Raw genomic sequence first — 17,295 nt, 5'->3', positions numbered from 1 at the left:
TAAGTGAAACAGATTTTTGATTTGTTTCATGGGTGACTGGTCAGGTGTAATTCTTCAGAAAGGCTCAAGTGTGGGCTTTCCCAGCTGGCTGTGACCGTGGACATCCTCCAGGTGCCACAGAATGTCACATTCGGGGTTAATGCTTTCGTGGCTTGGCATTCAGACTCTGGGGATCCAGCACGTGGCTTCTCAGTATCCTCTCTCCTGCCTCACCTCTTCCCTCTCACTGTCCCACGGGAAATCAGCTTCTGTAAATTGGTGGCTTTGCCATAACTAGGATAACCCCTGGGAGGTTTTACCCCCGGGAGCGGTTTTCTTCAATGACCCCCATGGACGGCATGGTCCTAGGCACAAACAAAGCCAGCGAAGACCATCCTGCTGCTGGCTCTGAGTCCTGAAGGGAGGCATCACCACCAATCAGCCTTTAAAGCTACCCCTCTGCCCGCACTTGAAACCATAAGTGTTTCTGGCATTGAGCTGAACCAGAACTGCTCTGACGTAAAATCATTCCAGCCCCGGTGCTGGGCTGTCTCAGCTGGGAACCTGAGTCAGGTGGACTTGGGTGTGGGTCCTGGCTCCAGAACTTGGCGGTAGTGTAACTGTAGACAAATAAGTCACTTACCTTCTCTGAATCTTATCACCTTCATGTGGAAGGTGGTGAGGACAAGCTCACCCACTCATGGGCAGGCTGGATGCATTGGGATGGGTGCACGGTGCAGTGCCTGGTGTGCAGACAGTCCTGAAACAGAGCCAACCCTGAATTGCATGAGACAATTTGAAAGGGCCATAGAAATCTCCACTTTCAACAGCGGGAAATAGGGCCAGGAAGAGAAGTTACTTGTCAAGGTCACACAGAAAGGAGCAGAGTTGGGACTGAGAATCCACCTATCAGCTGCTGCTGCTGCCTTAGCCCAGGCAGTGCTAAACACTAGGTCTTAAATCCAAAGAAATAAATTGCTAGTTTAGACCGTGAGCAAGAGAGCTATTTTGGGGCAGACAAGCTTTCAGCACACCATAAATTCCATCACCTGGGCAACTGCCTGATTTCTTGGGCAAGGCAACTTTCCACCATCTGCTTGCGTGGGCATCCGAATACGTGGCTGAGGTATGTGGCCACCTGGGGCCTCCTCCCCACCCTCCTCAGCAACCACTGCCATCTTCCCAGGAAATGTGGGCAGGAGCTGGGGACAAGATGCTGGTGATGGGGAGATGAACAAGGTGGGCCCTCCCCTGCAGGGCTCGTGGTCTTCTGGGCGCAACAGGCAAGCCAGCTGTCTTACAGCTTCTCTACTCAACAACCGGAATCTTTGTGGTGCTCGTCCTCTTCCCCGCTGATGTGGCCATAAAGTCTTGAGGCGGGCAGAACCTGATGGGGGGCTGGGGCTGGTGTGGGGGGTGGTGGTGACCCAGAGCTGGCTTTGGACCCTGAGCAGGGTGAAGAGAGTGTCCCCGTGGGAGGGGATGTGGGAATGACCTGTCCTGGAGTGGTAGCCCGAGCAGGGTGAAGTGGGCAACTTCCTGCACACGGCAGGAGTTGGAGGGTCCCCAGGCATCAGATCCCAAGTCGGGTGAGGACAACACACCCATGGGGGAGCCGGCCTGACTCAGGCCGTCAGCCTGGGTGGGATGAGAATGGCATCCACATGGGGTGTCAGAACCTGACTGGGGTGAGCGAACCTCCCCATGAGAGGGGTGGCCCAATGCCGGGCCAAGGGGTAGGAGGACACCTGTGTAGGGATGGGGGTGATGGTGGAGATGGAACCATTGATCAAGTAACCGTGAAAGACAATAGCCACATTTCCACTGCCGTAGCGGGAGTTACAAAGGATGGAAAGAGAGAAAACTAGAATGTTGGATTGGAGTTGGAGGTATCATTGTGAACTCATGGTTTTCAGTCCACACACATAGAAAAAATGCGTAGATATAAATACGTGCATATATGTGTGTCTTTATATACAGACACATATTCCCTAGCTGCTTACACTGAGAGCTCAGGCCTGGGAGCAGCAGCAACCCGTTAAACACTCCTCATGCCTAGACTCAGTTTTTTGGTACCATTCTCCAGTAAGAAAAATCAGCACTGGGACTGGGGAAGTATAATGAGCTTAGAACATCTATGCCAGAAAGAAAGGGCTCAGAGAATGATGGAGACATGTCAAAAACAAAACAAAACAAAACAAAAAAAACCCCACAGGAACCCATTGACCAGATCAGGGACAATTTGAGCATTAAAAAAAAAAGTTTGCAGTGGATTACAACACATTGGAAAAAATAGGGAGTCTGAGACTGTGTTGATATAAATTAATATATTAAAGGTTTAATGAGAAGCAGCATTCCCTGCCTCATCAAAATTTCAATTTATATGATTTATTTGGTGGGCTATAATCCATTACAATTGATTGCATCCATTACAATTATTGTATTAATTAGTGTATTGATTATAATCAATTACATCTGATTGCTTACATTGTCCCAGGTTTGGTCATTACAGGGTGGGGGGAGGCAAAGAGTAGCAGTGGAGAAGCCTGGGAGACACAAGTTTAATCCCCAAAAGTGAGCACCATTAGTAATAGGACGAATAGGAGTTCCCGTCGTGGCGCATCTGACTAGGAACCATGAGGTTGGGAGGTCGATCCCTGGCCTCACTTGGTTAAGGATCTGGCATTGCCGTGAGCCGTGGTGTAGGTCGCAGATGCAGCTCAGATCCCTGTGGCTGTGGCGTAGGCTGGCGGCTACAGCTCCAATTGGACCCCTAGCCTGGGAACCTCTGAATGCCGCAGGTGCGGCCTTTAAAAAAAAGTAAAGTAATAGGATGAATAGAAATTCTGTGGCCCTGATACTGGCTGAACTGAGAAGAATACAACATCACTTCTGGGGTATTTCTGCCAAAAATATATACCCTGAATCTAATGGTGAGGAAACCTCAGACAGATCAAATTGAAGGACATTCTACAAGATAACTGGTTATCTTCCAAAGTGTGAAACTATGAAAGCCAAGGTGTGTCGGAGGGAGACCAAAGAGGTATGACAACTAAAAGCAGCACATGATTCTCCATGGGAGCCTTTTCTTATAAAGACAGGGACATCTGACAAAACTTGAAAGGAATCCAACAGTTAGCTGGGAGTAAGGGACCATTACCAACTTCCTGGTTTTGGGGGTCGTATTCTGGGAAAGGAGGAGAACATCCCTGTTGGTAGGACGTCAGTATAAATACCTAAGTATCTGGGGTGGTGCAGAATTATTAAGTTGGCGACTTACTCTCAGAGTTTAGGGAGACAAAGTTCATTGCACTGTACTTAGAACTTAAACCACCTTCGAGTCTGCCCATATATGCAGACCAAAGAGCAAAGTGGTGCAACATTCGGACCTTTCACAGTAGCTCCTGAAACCTCTCCACCGCCATGACTTCTTTGTCTTTCTCAGCCCATATTTCATTCTTCACTCCCTCATTCTCCTGGCTTCCTAGACTTGGCCCTTGGTGTGTCTTGTATCATGCTTGGCTGCCCACTCTAATCACTAAGCTTGGCCCTGTCTGTCTTTCAAGGCGTAGCTCAGGTGCCCATGGATGCGGGGGGCGGGGGGCACCCTGCCTCCAAGAACCAGGCTGCCTGAACTCCTGGGGCATTTATGGCTGCTCCAGGCTTTGCCTGAATAGGCTTGGGAACCCCTGGGCATCCACAGATGTACTCCTGGGGACTCTGAGACCTTGTTTCTTTTAAAGAGCTCTGTATATTTTTCCAGGTAGCAGAATGCCTACTATCCATTTGATACAAAGGAGACAAAACTATGAATTATTCATCTGTACTTTTTATTTTCACCCAAATCAGATTATGTCAGTCCAATGGCTCTTCTAACTGCAGGGGGCTTCAGAATCTGTTCCCAATGTACCCTGCCCATCTGTCCCTGCCTTTCACAGGTCCTTTTTTTTTTTGTCTTTTCTAGGGCCACTTCCCACGGCATATGGAGGTTCCCAGGCTAGGGGTCCAATCAGAGCTGTAGCCACCGGCCTACGCCAGAGCCACAGCAACGCGGGATCCGAGCCGCATCTGCCACCGACACCACAGCTCACGGCAACGCTGGATCCTTAACCTACTGAGCAAGGCCAGGGATCGAACCCACAACCCCATGGTTCCTAGTCGGATTTGTTAACCACTGCGCCACGACAGGAACTCCATCACAGGTCTTTTAACCTTTTTCTGTCTGAACCAGAACCCAGACTGCTCACCTCTTTCTGAAGCTCTCAGATCTTTCCATCAGGGCCTCGGCCTAGGCTTGCTCCTCTTTCCAGAATGCCTTGCTCATTTAGAATAACGACAATCATAAATGAGTAAACATTTGCTGAGCCTCTAATTTGTCTCAGAAACAATTCTAAACCCTTTGTCATTTACAGATGAGGAAACTGAGGGCCACAGATGTTCCCGACTTGTCTGAGGTCACACATTCCTGGGTTCCACAAATGCTTCCTTGGATGTCTACCCCATGTCTGTCCCTGAGCCAGGTCCAGAGGATGCAAGAGAGATAAAGGAGGTCTTTGCCCTCTTGGAGCTCGTCGTCTGGAAGGGCTGCAGACTGATGGATAAACAGTGAGTCATAACACGGTGTAAGAAATACTTTGATGCAAGGGGGCTTGGAGGCCAGGGCAGGAGCACCTGACCCAGCCTGGGAACTCAAGAAGGTGTTCCTGGATGGGCTGCCATCTAGCCTGAGTGCTATAAGATGTGCAGGAGGTTGGCCTACACCATAGACACAGCCACGCCGGATCTGAGCTGCATCTTCGACCTACACTATAGCTCATGGCGGCACTGAATCCTTGACCCACTGAGAGGGGCCGGGGAGTGGAACCTTCATCCTCATGGATACTAGTCAGATTCATTTCCGCTGAGCCATGACGGGAACTCCAAATTAGTTTTATTTCTTCCTGTCTCTACGCCTGTTATTTTACCGCATTAGCTAGGACTTCCAGTATGTTGAATCGGAGTAATAAGAAAGGACATCCTTGTCTGGTTCCTTATATTAGAGGGAACACATTCAGTTTTTCATTAAGTACAATGTTAGTTGTAAGGTTCTTTTTCCATAGAGTTTTCCAACAGGTCTAGAAAGTTTCCCTCTCTTCTCAATTTGCTGAGATTTTTGTTATCGTGAATGAGTGTTGAATTTTGTCAAATGCTTTATCACCAGTTGATATGATCATCTGAGTTTTCTTCAATATCTTAATTGATGTGATGTATTGCATTGAGTTTTGCACATTGAACCAGCCTTGCGTCCTTGAAATAAATCCCCCTTGGTTGTGGAATATAAGCTTTTTATATACGTACTATATTAAAGCATTCCATTTGATTTATTAAAAAAAATGATGTGGGGAGTTCCCGTCGTGGCGCAGTGGTTAACGAATCTGACTAGGAACCATGAGGTTGCGGGTTCGGTCCCTGCCCTTGCTCAGTGGGTTAACGATCCGGCGTTGCCGTGAGCTGTGGTGTAGGTTGCAGACGCGGCTCGGATCCTGCGTTGCTGTGGCTCTGGTGTAGGCCGGTGGCTACAGCTCCGATTCAACCCCTAGCCTGGGAACCTCCATATGCCGCGGGAGCAGCCCAATAAATAGCAACAACAACAACAACAACAAAAAGACAAAAGACAAAAAAAAAAAAAAAAAAAAAATGATGTGCAGGAGGTAGACCTCCTCTCCGTAGCCTGTTTTGAGGATAAAATGTGTTAATATATGAAAACCACGTAGATCAGTGTCTAGCATATAGAAATACGATGAAAGTACCACCTCCTCCTTTGCCTCTTCTTCCTTCCTCCTCCTCCTCTTGGTCTTCTAAAGGAATGGATGTTTTTATTGTGGGAGGGGGAACAGCAGGTGAGATCATGAGTTATGTTATGGCCTCATGGAGTTCAGGACACCCAAGGGTGACGTCTAGTGGGAGAAAAGCCTGGAGTCATAGGAAAGGGGATGAAGCCAGCAGCACCCCGAGGAAGATTAAGTATAGGGGCCAAGCCGATAAACATGACTGAAAAGAGAAGTGGGGGGGATATCAGGAGGGCCTGGGACCATCGATGCCCAGCAAGGAGATTGTCACAAGAAGGCAGACGCAGACGGCAGGGTCACATGCTGCTGGGTGAAATCTTATTTAGCCTTTAAGATGCCGTTCAGCTCCAGGAAGCTTTCTCTGCCCCCTCTGGCCCTGGGCAATTGTAACAGTCTTGAGGTCCTAGGGATACTTGGAACAGCAGATTCCCGTCCCCTGCCATAGGTCTAAGCATCAGACTCTTGGGGGAGGTCCTGAAAATCTACCTCTTGAGCAAATCCTATGCATGTGAAAGTTTGCAAACAGCTGCATTCTAGAGCAGAACGTCTTGGGGTAGGATTCTCACTGGCTCGCCTCAGGTCCCATGGCCGCCCTGAGCCAATCTAGGGTGAAAGAGAACCATGATTGGTCTTTCTTGGGTCAGGTGCCAACTCTTCCTAGGTGGGCATCACTTGGGAGGTGGGAGGTGGGTGTTGGAGGAGAAGCGGAGCAGCCTCAGAACAAGAAGAGGTGCAGGGGATGGTGCTAGGCAGACAGAAGCAGCCTGTGTGCTATGGTTGCACAGTTCTTTTCAGAGAGCCTTGAGGTTGGCACAGGGGCCATCAGCAAATGTTTGGTTCATGTATGTTGCCTCTTAGTTACCTGGGCGCCTCCAGAGGTTCACAGGCTAGTGTAGCCAGCACAGGCCCAGCACGACCATGGGTATTAGAGGTTAGCCTAGGCAGGGTCCATGTTCCCCTGTAGCCACACTTTTCACTTTCTTCCCCAAATAATCATTCCCTGCCCTGCCCTGGAAAGAGGAGAGGGAGGAGGGCAACCAGGGAGAAGCCAGGCAGCTGCTGAGCCAGTGCATCTTCCCCAAATCACCAAGTGCCAGCAGTGTTTGGAGGTGGTGGGAACCACACACTGGGGTCCTGCGGAGGGTGGGGTTCCACTGGAGGCCCTGGGAAGGGGTGTAGAGGGTTTGGTCCGGGTTGTCCTTGGTCCTAGGAAGCGAAGGAATGTCAAACTGGAAAATCCCAGCGAGCACTATTTTTAGAGAAGACTTGCAGAGCATTTTTCTGGCTCAAGGGACATGTTCTTTCAGAAGCAACAGTTAACTCTAACCTCTGAACTGCTCTGCCTGGAATCCGCCCAGGCCAGGCGCCTCCCTTCAAGCGCACGAGACCCTGCAGGAGGAGAGGCGCATCTGCTGCTTTCAAACACAAAAATAGGTTGTTGGTTTATTTTTACATCTTTGTGTCGAAGCCTTCAGACATCAGGAATTTATACCAGTACCTTTCGAAGGGAAAAGGCATTTTGAAAGTAGAGAATCATTTCAGACCAAGCTGTTAGCCGTGAAACATGAAATGTGGATTTCTTGGGTTTTGGTTCATGCTTAATGCTAACACTTGTTCACGATAAACTTCGTCTTTCCATGATAGACGTCATGCTTGAAATGTTCTACTTAACTACAGTGTCTATATTTTTCTATTTGAGGTAAAATCTCTAGGGCTCCTGCTAATTACTGAGCTTATTAAAAGTTGCAGATGAGATCTATTGCTTAATTGAAGTTACGGGCAAAGCTACTCCACCCCCAACACTCACTGGGATGCCCTTGGGAGGGGCCTCAGTAAGAACAGAAGCAAGGCGTTCCCCTCATGGCTCAGTGGTAATGGACCTGAACCCAACTAGTATCCCTGAGGTTCTGGGTTCCATCCCTCGCCTTGCTCAGTGGGTTAAGGATCCAGCGTTGCCATGAGCTGTGGAGCAGGCCAGCAGCTGCAGCAACAATTCGATTCACAGCCCCCTAGCCTAGGAAATTCCATATGCGGCCCTAAAAAGAAAAGAAAAAAGAAAAGAAAGAAGGAAGGAAGGAAGGAAGGAAGGAAGGAAGGAAGGAAAGAAAGAAAGAAAGAAAGAAAGAAAGAAAGAAAGAAAGAAAGAAAGAAAGAAAGAAAGAAAGAAAGAAAAGAAAAGAAGTGAAATTCGAACCCCTTCTCCCCTCACAAGGATCAGGCACTGACTCCAGGGACAGAACATACAGGGACCCTTTTGGGAAAGTGTTTTACTCCCAGCCCTTCATGGAATTTAGAATCTAAAGTCCTTTGAGGACCAGTGCTTTTAAGGTGAGTACTCTCCATGGAATCAGTATGCTTGGGGAGAAGGCTAGAGTGAGGAGTCCCCCAGACTCGGAGGTGATTGCCCTTGGGCTAAATAAGACTCAGAGACTTAGGGAGAGGCCAGGCCCCATGTAGGTGCACCCGGGTATACTAGGGGATAGCCTATATCTAAGGAGGTTATAGTCTGAGCCACTCTTTCAAAATGAGTTCAGGGGAGTTCCCATTGTGGTTCAGCAGGTTAAGAACCCAACTGGTATCCACGAGGACTTGAGTTCTATCCCCGTCGAACCAGCATTGCTGTGAGCTGCGGTGTAGGTTGCAGACGCGGTTTGGATCCTGTGTTGCTGTGGCTGTGGCTGTGGCTGGCAGCTGGGCTCTGATTTGACCCCTAGCCTGGGTACTTCCATATGCTGTGGGTGAGGCCCTAAAAAGACGACCAAAAAAAAAAAAAAAAAAAAAAAAAGATGAGTTCAGGAACTGAGGTAAGAATCAGCATTATGGTTGATGGCAGAGGCTATTAGCTGACAACAACTAATGAAGTAGCACATTTGGTTTCTCCATCAGTCTCTTCTGAGTCTGGTTTCCTTGAATGAGACCTGGATATGTGGACCAGACCCTGGAACCCAGGGACCTACGGGCTGCCCACTTCTTTAGAAGTTATCCTCCTCATTTTGTCCTGAGCACTCCTAGTTACCTAGAGGCACAGCTAGAGCCACAGTTGCTGATGTATCACAGTTGAACACTGAGGAAGGCACAATACCAAGTTTTATCTATTCTTACTGTGTGGGATTCCCAACAACACCCTTTGGAAGCCTGTGAACTTCTGTTAAAAACCAAAAGTAAAAATTTTGTGTCTGTCCCTGGAACTAAAAATAAATGTAGGCTAGGGTCCAGGAGCAGGGAACAGCTAACAAGTACTGGAGAGGAGCCTCCGATCTTGCTTCCGCTCAGCCTGTCTCCCTGAATGAAACCAGACAGAGCATTCTAAAAGATGGCCTCGGAGTTCCCGCTGTGGCACAGTGGGTTAAGGATCTGACCGCAGTGTCTCAGGTCTGGTGAGATCCCTGGCCTGGTGCAGTGGGTTAAAGGATCTGGTGTTTCTGCAGCTGCGGCTCGGATTCACCTGCTGCGAGTGTGGCCATACAAAGAGAAAGCAAGCAAGCAAGCCAGCCAGCCTCACCAGGCCACTTTCCTGCTTAACAGGCTTCCGTCCAGAGTCTCCGCTTTCACATGGCCCCCAAGGCCCTGCAGGGACACCTAAGGCCACCTTTCACGCTGGAGCTCAGCACTTGAGCTTATTCACTCTGCTTTGCTTTCTCACTTGTCTCTGGGCCTTCGCACACATTGTTCTCTCTGCTTGGAATGCTCTTCCACCAGCCCTTACCATCTCTCTGCCTTGCTAACTGCTCTTCATATTTCAGACCTCAGCTGAAATTCTGACTCATAGACTCAATGAAATCCTTCCTGGAAATTCCCACACCACCATGCTCGACACTCAGCACGTGCTCTGTGTATTTACTGCTTTCAGTGCTTGATCTCCCTGTCTGGGCTGGCAGGGACTATATCTGACTCTCAGGTTCCTTTTTAAAAAAAAAAACCATTTTGGTTCCCTGGTGGTCTAGTGGTTAGGACTCACACTATCACTCTGCAGCCTAGGATCAATCTTCTTGGTCTGGGAATTGGATTCCACATCAAGCTGCTTCATGCCCCTGCCAAAAAAAAAAAAAAAAAAAAAAAAAAAAAAATCGCTTTAAATTTAGCTCTTACTAAAGTTACATAAGCACATAGTTGAGAGAATCAAATAGTTCTACAAGGTCTATAACTCCCATGACATTTCCTGTTCCCCAGAATTGATACTTTTTAACTTTTAACCAATTTTTGTATTTACCATACACACACACACACACACACACACACACACACACACACTCACACATATATATACATATATACATATTTTTTTGGCCACGTCCATGGCATGAATGAGTTCCTAGGCCAGGGATTGATGCTTCACCACAGCAGTGACAATGTCAGATCCTTAATCTGATGAGCCACCAGGGAATTCCTACCTTTTATTTTTTAAATTAAATAATTAGTTTATTATTTTTTTCACCATGCCCGAGGCATGTGGAAGTTCCCAGGCCAAGGACCCGACTGCTGCAGTGACATGCCAGATCCTTAGCCTCCTGGACCATAAGAGAACTACTATATATATATTTTTTTTTGTTTTTGTTTTTTGTCTTTTGGGGGTCACACCCGTGGCATATGGAGGTTCCCAGGCTAGGGGTCTAATCTGAGCTGTAGCTGCCGGCCTACGCCAGAGCCACAGCAGCAATGCCAGATCCGAGCTGTGTCTGAGACCTACACCACAGCTCACGGCAACACCAGATCCTTAATCCACTGAGCAAGGCCAGGGATTGAACCCTCAACCTCATGGTTCCTAGTTGGATTCATTAACCACTGAGCCACGATGGGAATTCCTCCTTTTCTGTGTATCATTTTAGTTCCCTGCAGTAAATCTATGATTATTTGCTAATTTTCTATGTATTCATCACTAATTTATCTCCAAACTATTGAAACTGATGCTGGAAGGATGGTACCAGAATCCGGGTTCTTGTTCATGGTGGTTGAAGAATGAACTCCACCAACACACAGGTAGCAAGCAAGCAAAGTCTTCATTAAAGGAAAGCAGATAGCTCCCGGGGTTGCTGGGAGGTGGGAGAAGAGCCCCCCTTCTCCACCATTCCATAGGGGTTTTTATTCCCCAAAGTTGGGGGGTACCGATGTGGGGTCCAGAGAGATGTGGTCCTCCCCCATTGGCCCCTGCCTAATTACCCATATCAGTCCTTGTCCAATAGGGTCTTAGGGGTGGAAATGTCCCATAAGTTTCATAGTTTCTTTGTCCTTTTCATCCTGTAAACTGAATCACAGGGGAGTAGGGATCAATGTCCATCTGGGAGTAGGTACACTCCCTACAGTAAACAAGGCCCATGGGGATGTTACTCCCTGGAGCCCTCAAGCCACAAATGTCAACCAGTGGCCATATCAAAGACTGCATCGAAGCCCAGGCTCCTGCACTGACGACCCGAGTTAATATTCTACCTCAAAACTATGAATCTTTCTTTTCTGTATAGTCAAATACATTCTTCTTCTTCTTCTTTATTTATTGTTTTCTTTGACTGCGCCCATGGCATGTAGAAGTACCAGGGCCAGGGATCAAATTCTGACCCAAGGCAACTCCTTCAAACACATACTTAATTTCATTTTGAAGATGTCTCTTGAAGCCTCTGGCTGTTCTGATCTAGGCTGGCTAACCCCTAGCCCTGTCACCCCAGGGACACTTACCACCTTTCTCTAGGCTGCATCCATCCTTTCCTGGACCCCATGTCCTCTGCTTCTTTGGTTTAAGTCCTTATTCCAGTAGTTTTTTCTCCAGCAGCCTCCTGAGAAGAGACAGAGGGAGTCTTTGCATGTCTAAGAGAGTCTTCCATCAACTATTCTACTCTATATATACTCCAGCTAGAACCAGACTCTTTTTTTTTTTCTTTTCTTTTAATGGCCACACCCACAGCATATGGAAGTTCCTGGGTGAAGGACTGAATCCAAGCCACAGCTGTAAACTATGTCACAGCTGCCACCTACATCACAGCTGCTGCAATGCCAGATCCTTTAATCTACTGCGCTGGCTGGGATCAAACAAGCTCTGCAATGGAACTCCTGGAACCAGATTTTTAAGTGAGGATCATTTTTCTTAGGATAAGGAATGATTTACTCTATTCCCTTGTAGCTCCCAAAGTTACTGTGGAAAAGTCAGATAACCTTTCTGATTCCTGATCCTTTATTTATTTATTTATTTATTTTGATTCCTGATCCTTTATAAAGAAGTCTGGTCTGTTCTTTTTTTTTTTTCTTCCTTTTTTATACAGCCACACCTGTAGAATATGGAAGTTCCTGGGCTAAGGTTGAAGTGGAGCTGCAGCTGCCAGCCTACACCGCAGGCGTGGCAGCGCCAGATCTGAGCTGCATCTGTAACCTATGCTGCAGTTAACCCACTGAGCGAGGCCAGGGATCCAGCCTGCAGCCTCACAGACACTATGTCAGGTGCTTAAGCCACAACAGGAACTGCCCTGCTTCGTTCTTCTCTGGAACCTTGAGCATCTTCTCCTTGGCCCCGTGTTCTGATATACCTGGTGCTGGTCCATGTTCATTCATTGTGCTGGGTACTGGTGGATCCTTTAAGTCCCAAACTCATATCCCTCGGTTCTGGAAAATGTTACCGAATTATTATTATTATTATTATTATTTGTCTTTTTAGAGCCACACTCATACCATATGGAAGTTCCCAAGCTATGAGTTGGATCTGAGCTGTAGCTGCCGGACTACGCCACAGCCACAGCAATGAGGGATCCCAGCTGCATCTGCCATCTATACCACAGCTCACAGCAACACCGGTTCCTTAACTCACTGAGCGGGGCCACAGATCGAACCCACATCCTCATGGTTACTTAGTCAGGTTCGTTACTGCTGAGTTACCACAGGAACTCCCTGAATTTTTATTTTTTGTTTTCTTACCTCTATTTTCTCTGTTCTAACTTTATGGAAATCTTAGTATTCTATTATTCCCTTGGAATATTCCTCTAATTTTCTTTTCTCTCATTTTCCATCTCTTTGTCTTTTGAGTCTATTTCTTGTCATATTTTCTTTAACTTTTTTCTTGCTTTTTAGGGCTGCACCCGAGGCATATGGGAATTCCCAGGGTAGGGGTCTAATTGGAGCTGCAGAAGCCGGCCTACACCACAGCCACAGCAGTGCAGGATCCGAGCTGTGTCTGTGACCTACACCACAGCCCATAGCAACACCAGATCCTTAACCCACTGAGCCAGGCCAGGGATTGAACCTGCAACCTCATGGTTCCTAGTCAGATTCCTTTCCGCTGTGCCATAACGGGAACTCCCTTTAACTTTTTTATTGAATTAAATTTTTTTGATTTCATATTATTTAATATCCAAGGACACACACACACATACACATATACTTTTTAGTATGGTAGCTCGGCCCTCAACTGTGCCTTGTGATCCCTAACTAAGGGACTCTGTTTTACCTTCTCCAGAGAAAAAGATCCCAGTCTTGGGGGACAGGCATGGAAGGTGATGCTTCTCAAAAAGACTTTCCAAAGTTCCTCCTGGGGTGCAGTGGCTAAGGTCACTGTGGAGGCAAGGATTTGATTCCCAGTCTCACAAAGGGGGCTAAAGGATCTGGCGTTGTTGCAGCTGTGGCTTGGATTCAATCTGTGGCCCAGGAACTTCCATGTGGCATGGGTGTGGGCATTAAAAAAAAAAAAAAAAAAAGACTTGGAGTTCCTGTCATGGCCCAGCGGAAACGAATCTGACTAGGAATCATCAGGTTTCGGGTTCAATCCCTGGCCTTCCTCAGTGGGTCAAGGATCCGGCGTTGCCGTGAGCTGTGGTGTAGGTTGCAGATGAGGCTTGGATCTGGCATTGCTGTGGCTTTGGCGTAGGCTGGCAGCTGTAGCTCTGATTAGACCCCTAGCCTGGGAACCTTCACATGCTGCAGGTATGGCCCTAAACACACACACACACACATACACACACACACACACACACGACTTAGTTCACATTTTTTTTTTTTTTTAATTCTTGCCTTTACCCCCACTTCTAGATGTGTTTGGTGCTGTCCATTCCTGAGCCTTTTTTCTGTGATATGACCTGGGTTGCTCTTCAGCCTTTCCTTGTGCCAGCTTAGAATTTAGCTTTATTGTATCTGCTAAGTCAGTTACTATTAGCCATTTGCTTTTCTGCTTCCAACATTTTGTCGCCCATAGTCCCCTTTCCCATTCTTTGTCCCTGTGGTTATATGCCCTTAAAAAATAAATCTCTGTCATTTCACTGGGGTTTGGGGAGAAAGCAGAGGCCTGAATGTCTATCCAAACATTAAACTTTTTTTTTTTGACTGCACCCGGCATGTGGAAATTTCCAGCCCAGGAACTGAACCCAAACCAGAGCTGTAACAAGCCGGGTTCTTAATTCACTGAGCCGTGAGGGAACTCCTCAACTTGTTATCTTTAATTGGCAGTCTATCTCCAAGTCCTAGCATGTTCCTTAGCCTATAATAAATGCCCAACAAATAGTTGTTGGTTGAATAGAGTAGTAGTAGAGTCACTATCTTTCCCATGTTTATTTTATTTTTTTTGCTTTTTAGGGCTGCACTTGAGGCATATGGAGGTTCCCAGGCTAGGGGTCCAAACGGAGCTATGGCTGCTGGCCTCCATCACAGCCACAGCAACATCAGATCTGAGACACGTCTTCAACCTACATCACAGCTCAGGCAACACCGATCCTAAACCCACTAAGTAAGGCCGGGGATGGAACCTGCAACCTCACGGTTCCTAGTTGGATTCATTTCCGCTGCACCACACAGGAACTCCTGTCTTTCCCATCTTTAGTAACTAAAAGGTGGGAGCCCTTTAAATTGCAATCTCCTTAGTTATGGCATTTACTGCTTCTCATTTCACAAATTCACAAGGCCATCTGAATTATATACTAGACAACATTGTGTAGTGAAAAAAATCTGGAAAGGAGTAGGCTCTGCCTACCAATTGTGTGGCCTGGAACTAGCAGTCTATAACCTTAGTTTTGTCTTCTGTAAAATGGGAACAATGACACTTTCAGATGCCTTTCTCAGTGCCTGGAGCATGGGAAGTTCTAGATATTTGTTGTCTGGAAAGGTTCAATACCAAAGCGACAATTCTTAGAAAGTCAGTGTTTTATTTCAGCTTAAAATTAGCCTTCACACTTGAATTGCAAATTGGCCCCTAATTAATGCCCATTAGCGAAAAAATCTGTGTTTAACCTGACTTGATTAGACAGAGATCACGAAACCTTTTCAGCTAAGAGAGGAAACTAATGTTAGTTCACCGAGGGTCTCCTCTGGGCCAGCACCCGTCCGTGGTCAGGCGGGTGGATCCAGAACGTACATTGGGAGTTATTCACAAATATTACCCTGTGTCTGTCTTGCAGTCCCAGTACTAAGCGACCCTACTCATCCTGACTTCTCCTCACCCCTGACCGGCTCAGCCCCGACCAGCGTGCCACAGGGTGCCCAGCCTGGGGGACCAGAGGGAAACCCTCTGATCAAACAGTCCGAGTCAGGCCCAGCCTGGGCCCTGTTCCCAGCACCGGGGTTGCGCAGCACCTCTTGGTCTTCATCGGGAAGTCCCCTGGTCTACCTGCAGGGGACCCCACTTCCGCCAGAGGAGAAAATGAGGCAGCGCCCTGGAAATGCAGCTCTGTGCCCCCCGACCCTCCCGTCAGCCTCCAGTCCTCCCGGACCCCACGACCCCCCTTCTTTCGCGGTCCCCAGCCCTTGCACGCTGTGATCTCAGGGCGCGCAGCCGCGGCCCGGGCGCTCTCGCGCCCGCAGGTGAGGGCGGGGCCAGAGGCCCCGGCGCCCCGCCCCGCCCCGCCCCGCCTTCCCGAGGCCCAGAGGAGCGGGCAGCCACCTCCACTCGCTGGCTCCGCTGAGCGCCGCCGAGCGGCCGGCTGTTCGCTCCGCCCCCTCCCGGCCAGCCGCGCCGGCTCCCGCCTCCTTTCCTCCCCGCCCGCTCCCGCCTCCCTCCCTTTCTGCTGCTGAGGCGGCGGGAGCCGAGCCCGAGCGGACCGAGCCGCGGCCGCAGCCGGGCGGCTGGCGCAGAGGAGCGCGGCGGCGGGCAGGCGGTCAGTCAGGCGACGGCGACGATGCGGCGGCCCCGCTGAGCCCGCCAGCTCCGGGCGCCTGGGGCCGGCCGCGCGAGGCGGCCGGGGCTGGGCGGCAGCATGCGGAGCGGCGAGGAGCTGGACGGCTTCGAGGGCGAGGCCTCGAGCACCTCCATGATCTCCGGCGCCAGCAGCCCGTACCAGCCCACCACCGAGCCGGTGAGCCAGCGCCGCGGGCTGGCCGGCCTGCGCTGCGACCCCGACTACCTGCGCAGCGCGCTAGGCTGCCTCAAGGTCGCCCAAGTGGTAGGTGCCGGGCGGGGCCCCAGGTGCGGGCGGGCGGCCTAGCTGTGCGCCTTCCTCCCTGCTCCCGCTTCGGGGGGCGCAGGCCGGGACGGCCTCCGCCTCGCACCCGCTTTCCTGGGCCAGACCCTCGCTCCTCGCGCCCCCTCTGCTTGGTCGGGTCCCCGGGCCACCCCCCGGCCGGCCCTGGAGACCCTGCCTTCCCCAGCCCTGCTGCCTCAGGTGTGCGCCTTCTACCTGAACACCTGCCCCGGGGCCTATTTGTCCATTCCTTCCTTCGAGCCTATCTCGAGCCTCTGTGATTAATTGATTGGGCTTGGTGGTGCGCAGAGCCCGGCGCGGGGTCAAGCCATCCCCTGAGTACTACTGGTCAGAGCAACTTTTGGCAGGTTTTCGGTGCCCGCACATCCTGCACTCCTCTGACGGTCCTTGTTTGTCTCGGCTTCCACCTCTGGGGACTGTGGCTGGTTTCTTCTCCCGCGTCCAGTAGCGTGCCGGGCATATGGTAGATGCTCAAATAAATGTTTGTTGAATGGAGGTATGTAGTCTCGATGCATTGGGGGAGCACAGATTTGCCCAGAGAGTCTCCGGTTTACACTGCAGAGGTTTGGTTCCTCCTAATTCACCCAGAAGATAGAACCGGCATCCCTGAATCCTCTGCCCCAGCACAGTGGCTGGCATTGCCCAATTGGTACCCGAAGTTAAATCACTCTGGGAGGGCAGCCAGTTTTGGAGGTAACAGAAACAGAGAACTTTCTGTTGGACTTGTCTATGGTAGAGCTCATTTCTCAGAATTCTTATTTTTAGCTTCCAGGGTGTTTAGGGCAGGGGCCTGCCCTCCCCCACCTTTTGTGGTTTTCCAAGAGGCCTCTTTGGTTAGTTGCTTAGCTCTGTTGTGGATAGAACATACTTCAGTTGGGGAAAAAACCGTGTCCCAGTATTCCCTGACACAGGTAGGCCTTCCTCTGAGGCCCTGCAGCGAAACTTTATGGACTTCTCAGCCAGAGAAGCCATTTGCACAAAGCTGCAATGTCTGTGCATTTTCTTTCTTCCCAGCATCCGTCTTTTTTGTGCTTACTTGAGTACAAAAATAAATGTTCCTTGGGAATAATATAATATATGGATTCCCTTTAAATAAAGGTCTCAGTGTT

General features: G+C 49.2%; 1 protein-coding gene across 1 annotated transcript in view; it reads left to right on the top strand.

The window, feature by feature from the left end:
• Window positions 15,802-17,295, top strand: part of CMTM4 (CKLF like MARVEL transmembrane domain containing 4) — a 72,405-nt gene continuing 70,911 nt past the window's right edge. The window contains exon 1 of the mRNA XM_021094005.1: window positions 15,802-16,147. Within this exon, the coding sequence (XP_020949664.1) occupies window positions 15,962-16,147 (186 nt within the window). The 5' untranslated portion in view covers window positions 15,802-15,961. The remainder of the gene's footprint in view (window positions 16,148-17,295) is intronic.

The sequence above is a fragment of the Sus scrofa genome, chromosome 6, assembly GCF_000003025.6.
Source record: "Sus scrofa isolate TJ Tabasco breed Duroc chromosome 6, Sscrofa11.1, whole genome shotgun sequence".
Classification (NCBI taxonomy): domain Eukaryota; kingdom Metazoa; phylum Chordata; class Mammalia; order Artiodactyla; family Suidae; genus Sus; species Sus scrofa.
Note: the sequence above shows the minus strand (reverse complement) of the source record. Positions and strands in the feature narration are given on the sequence as shown.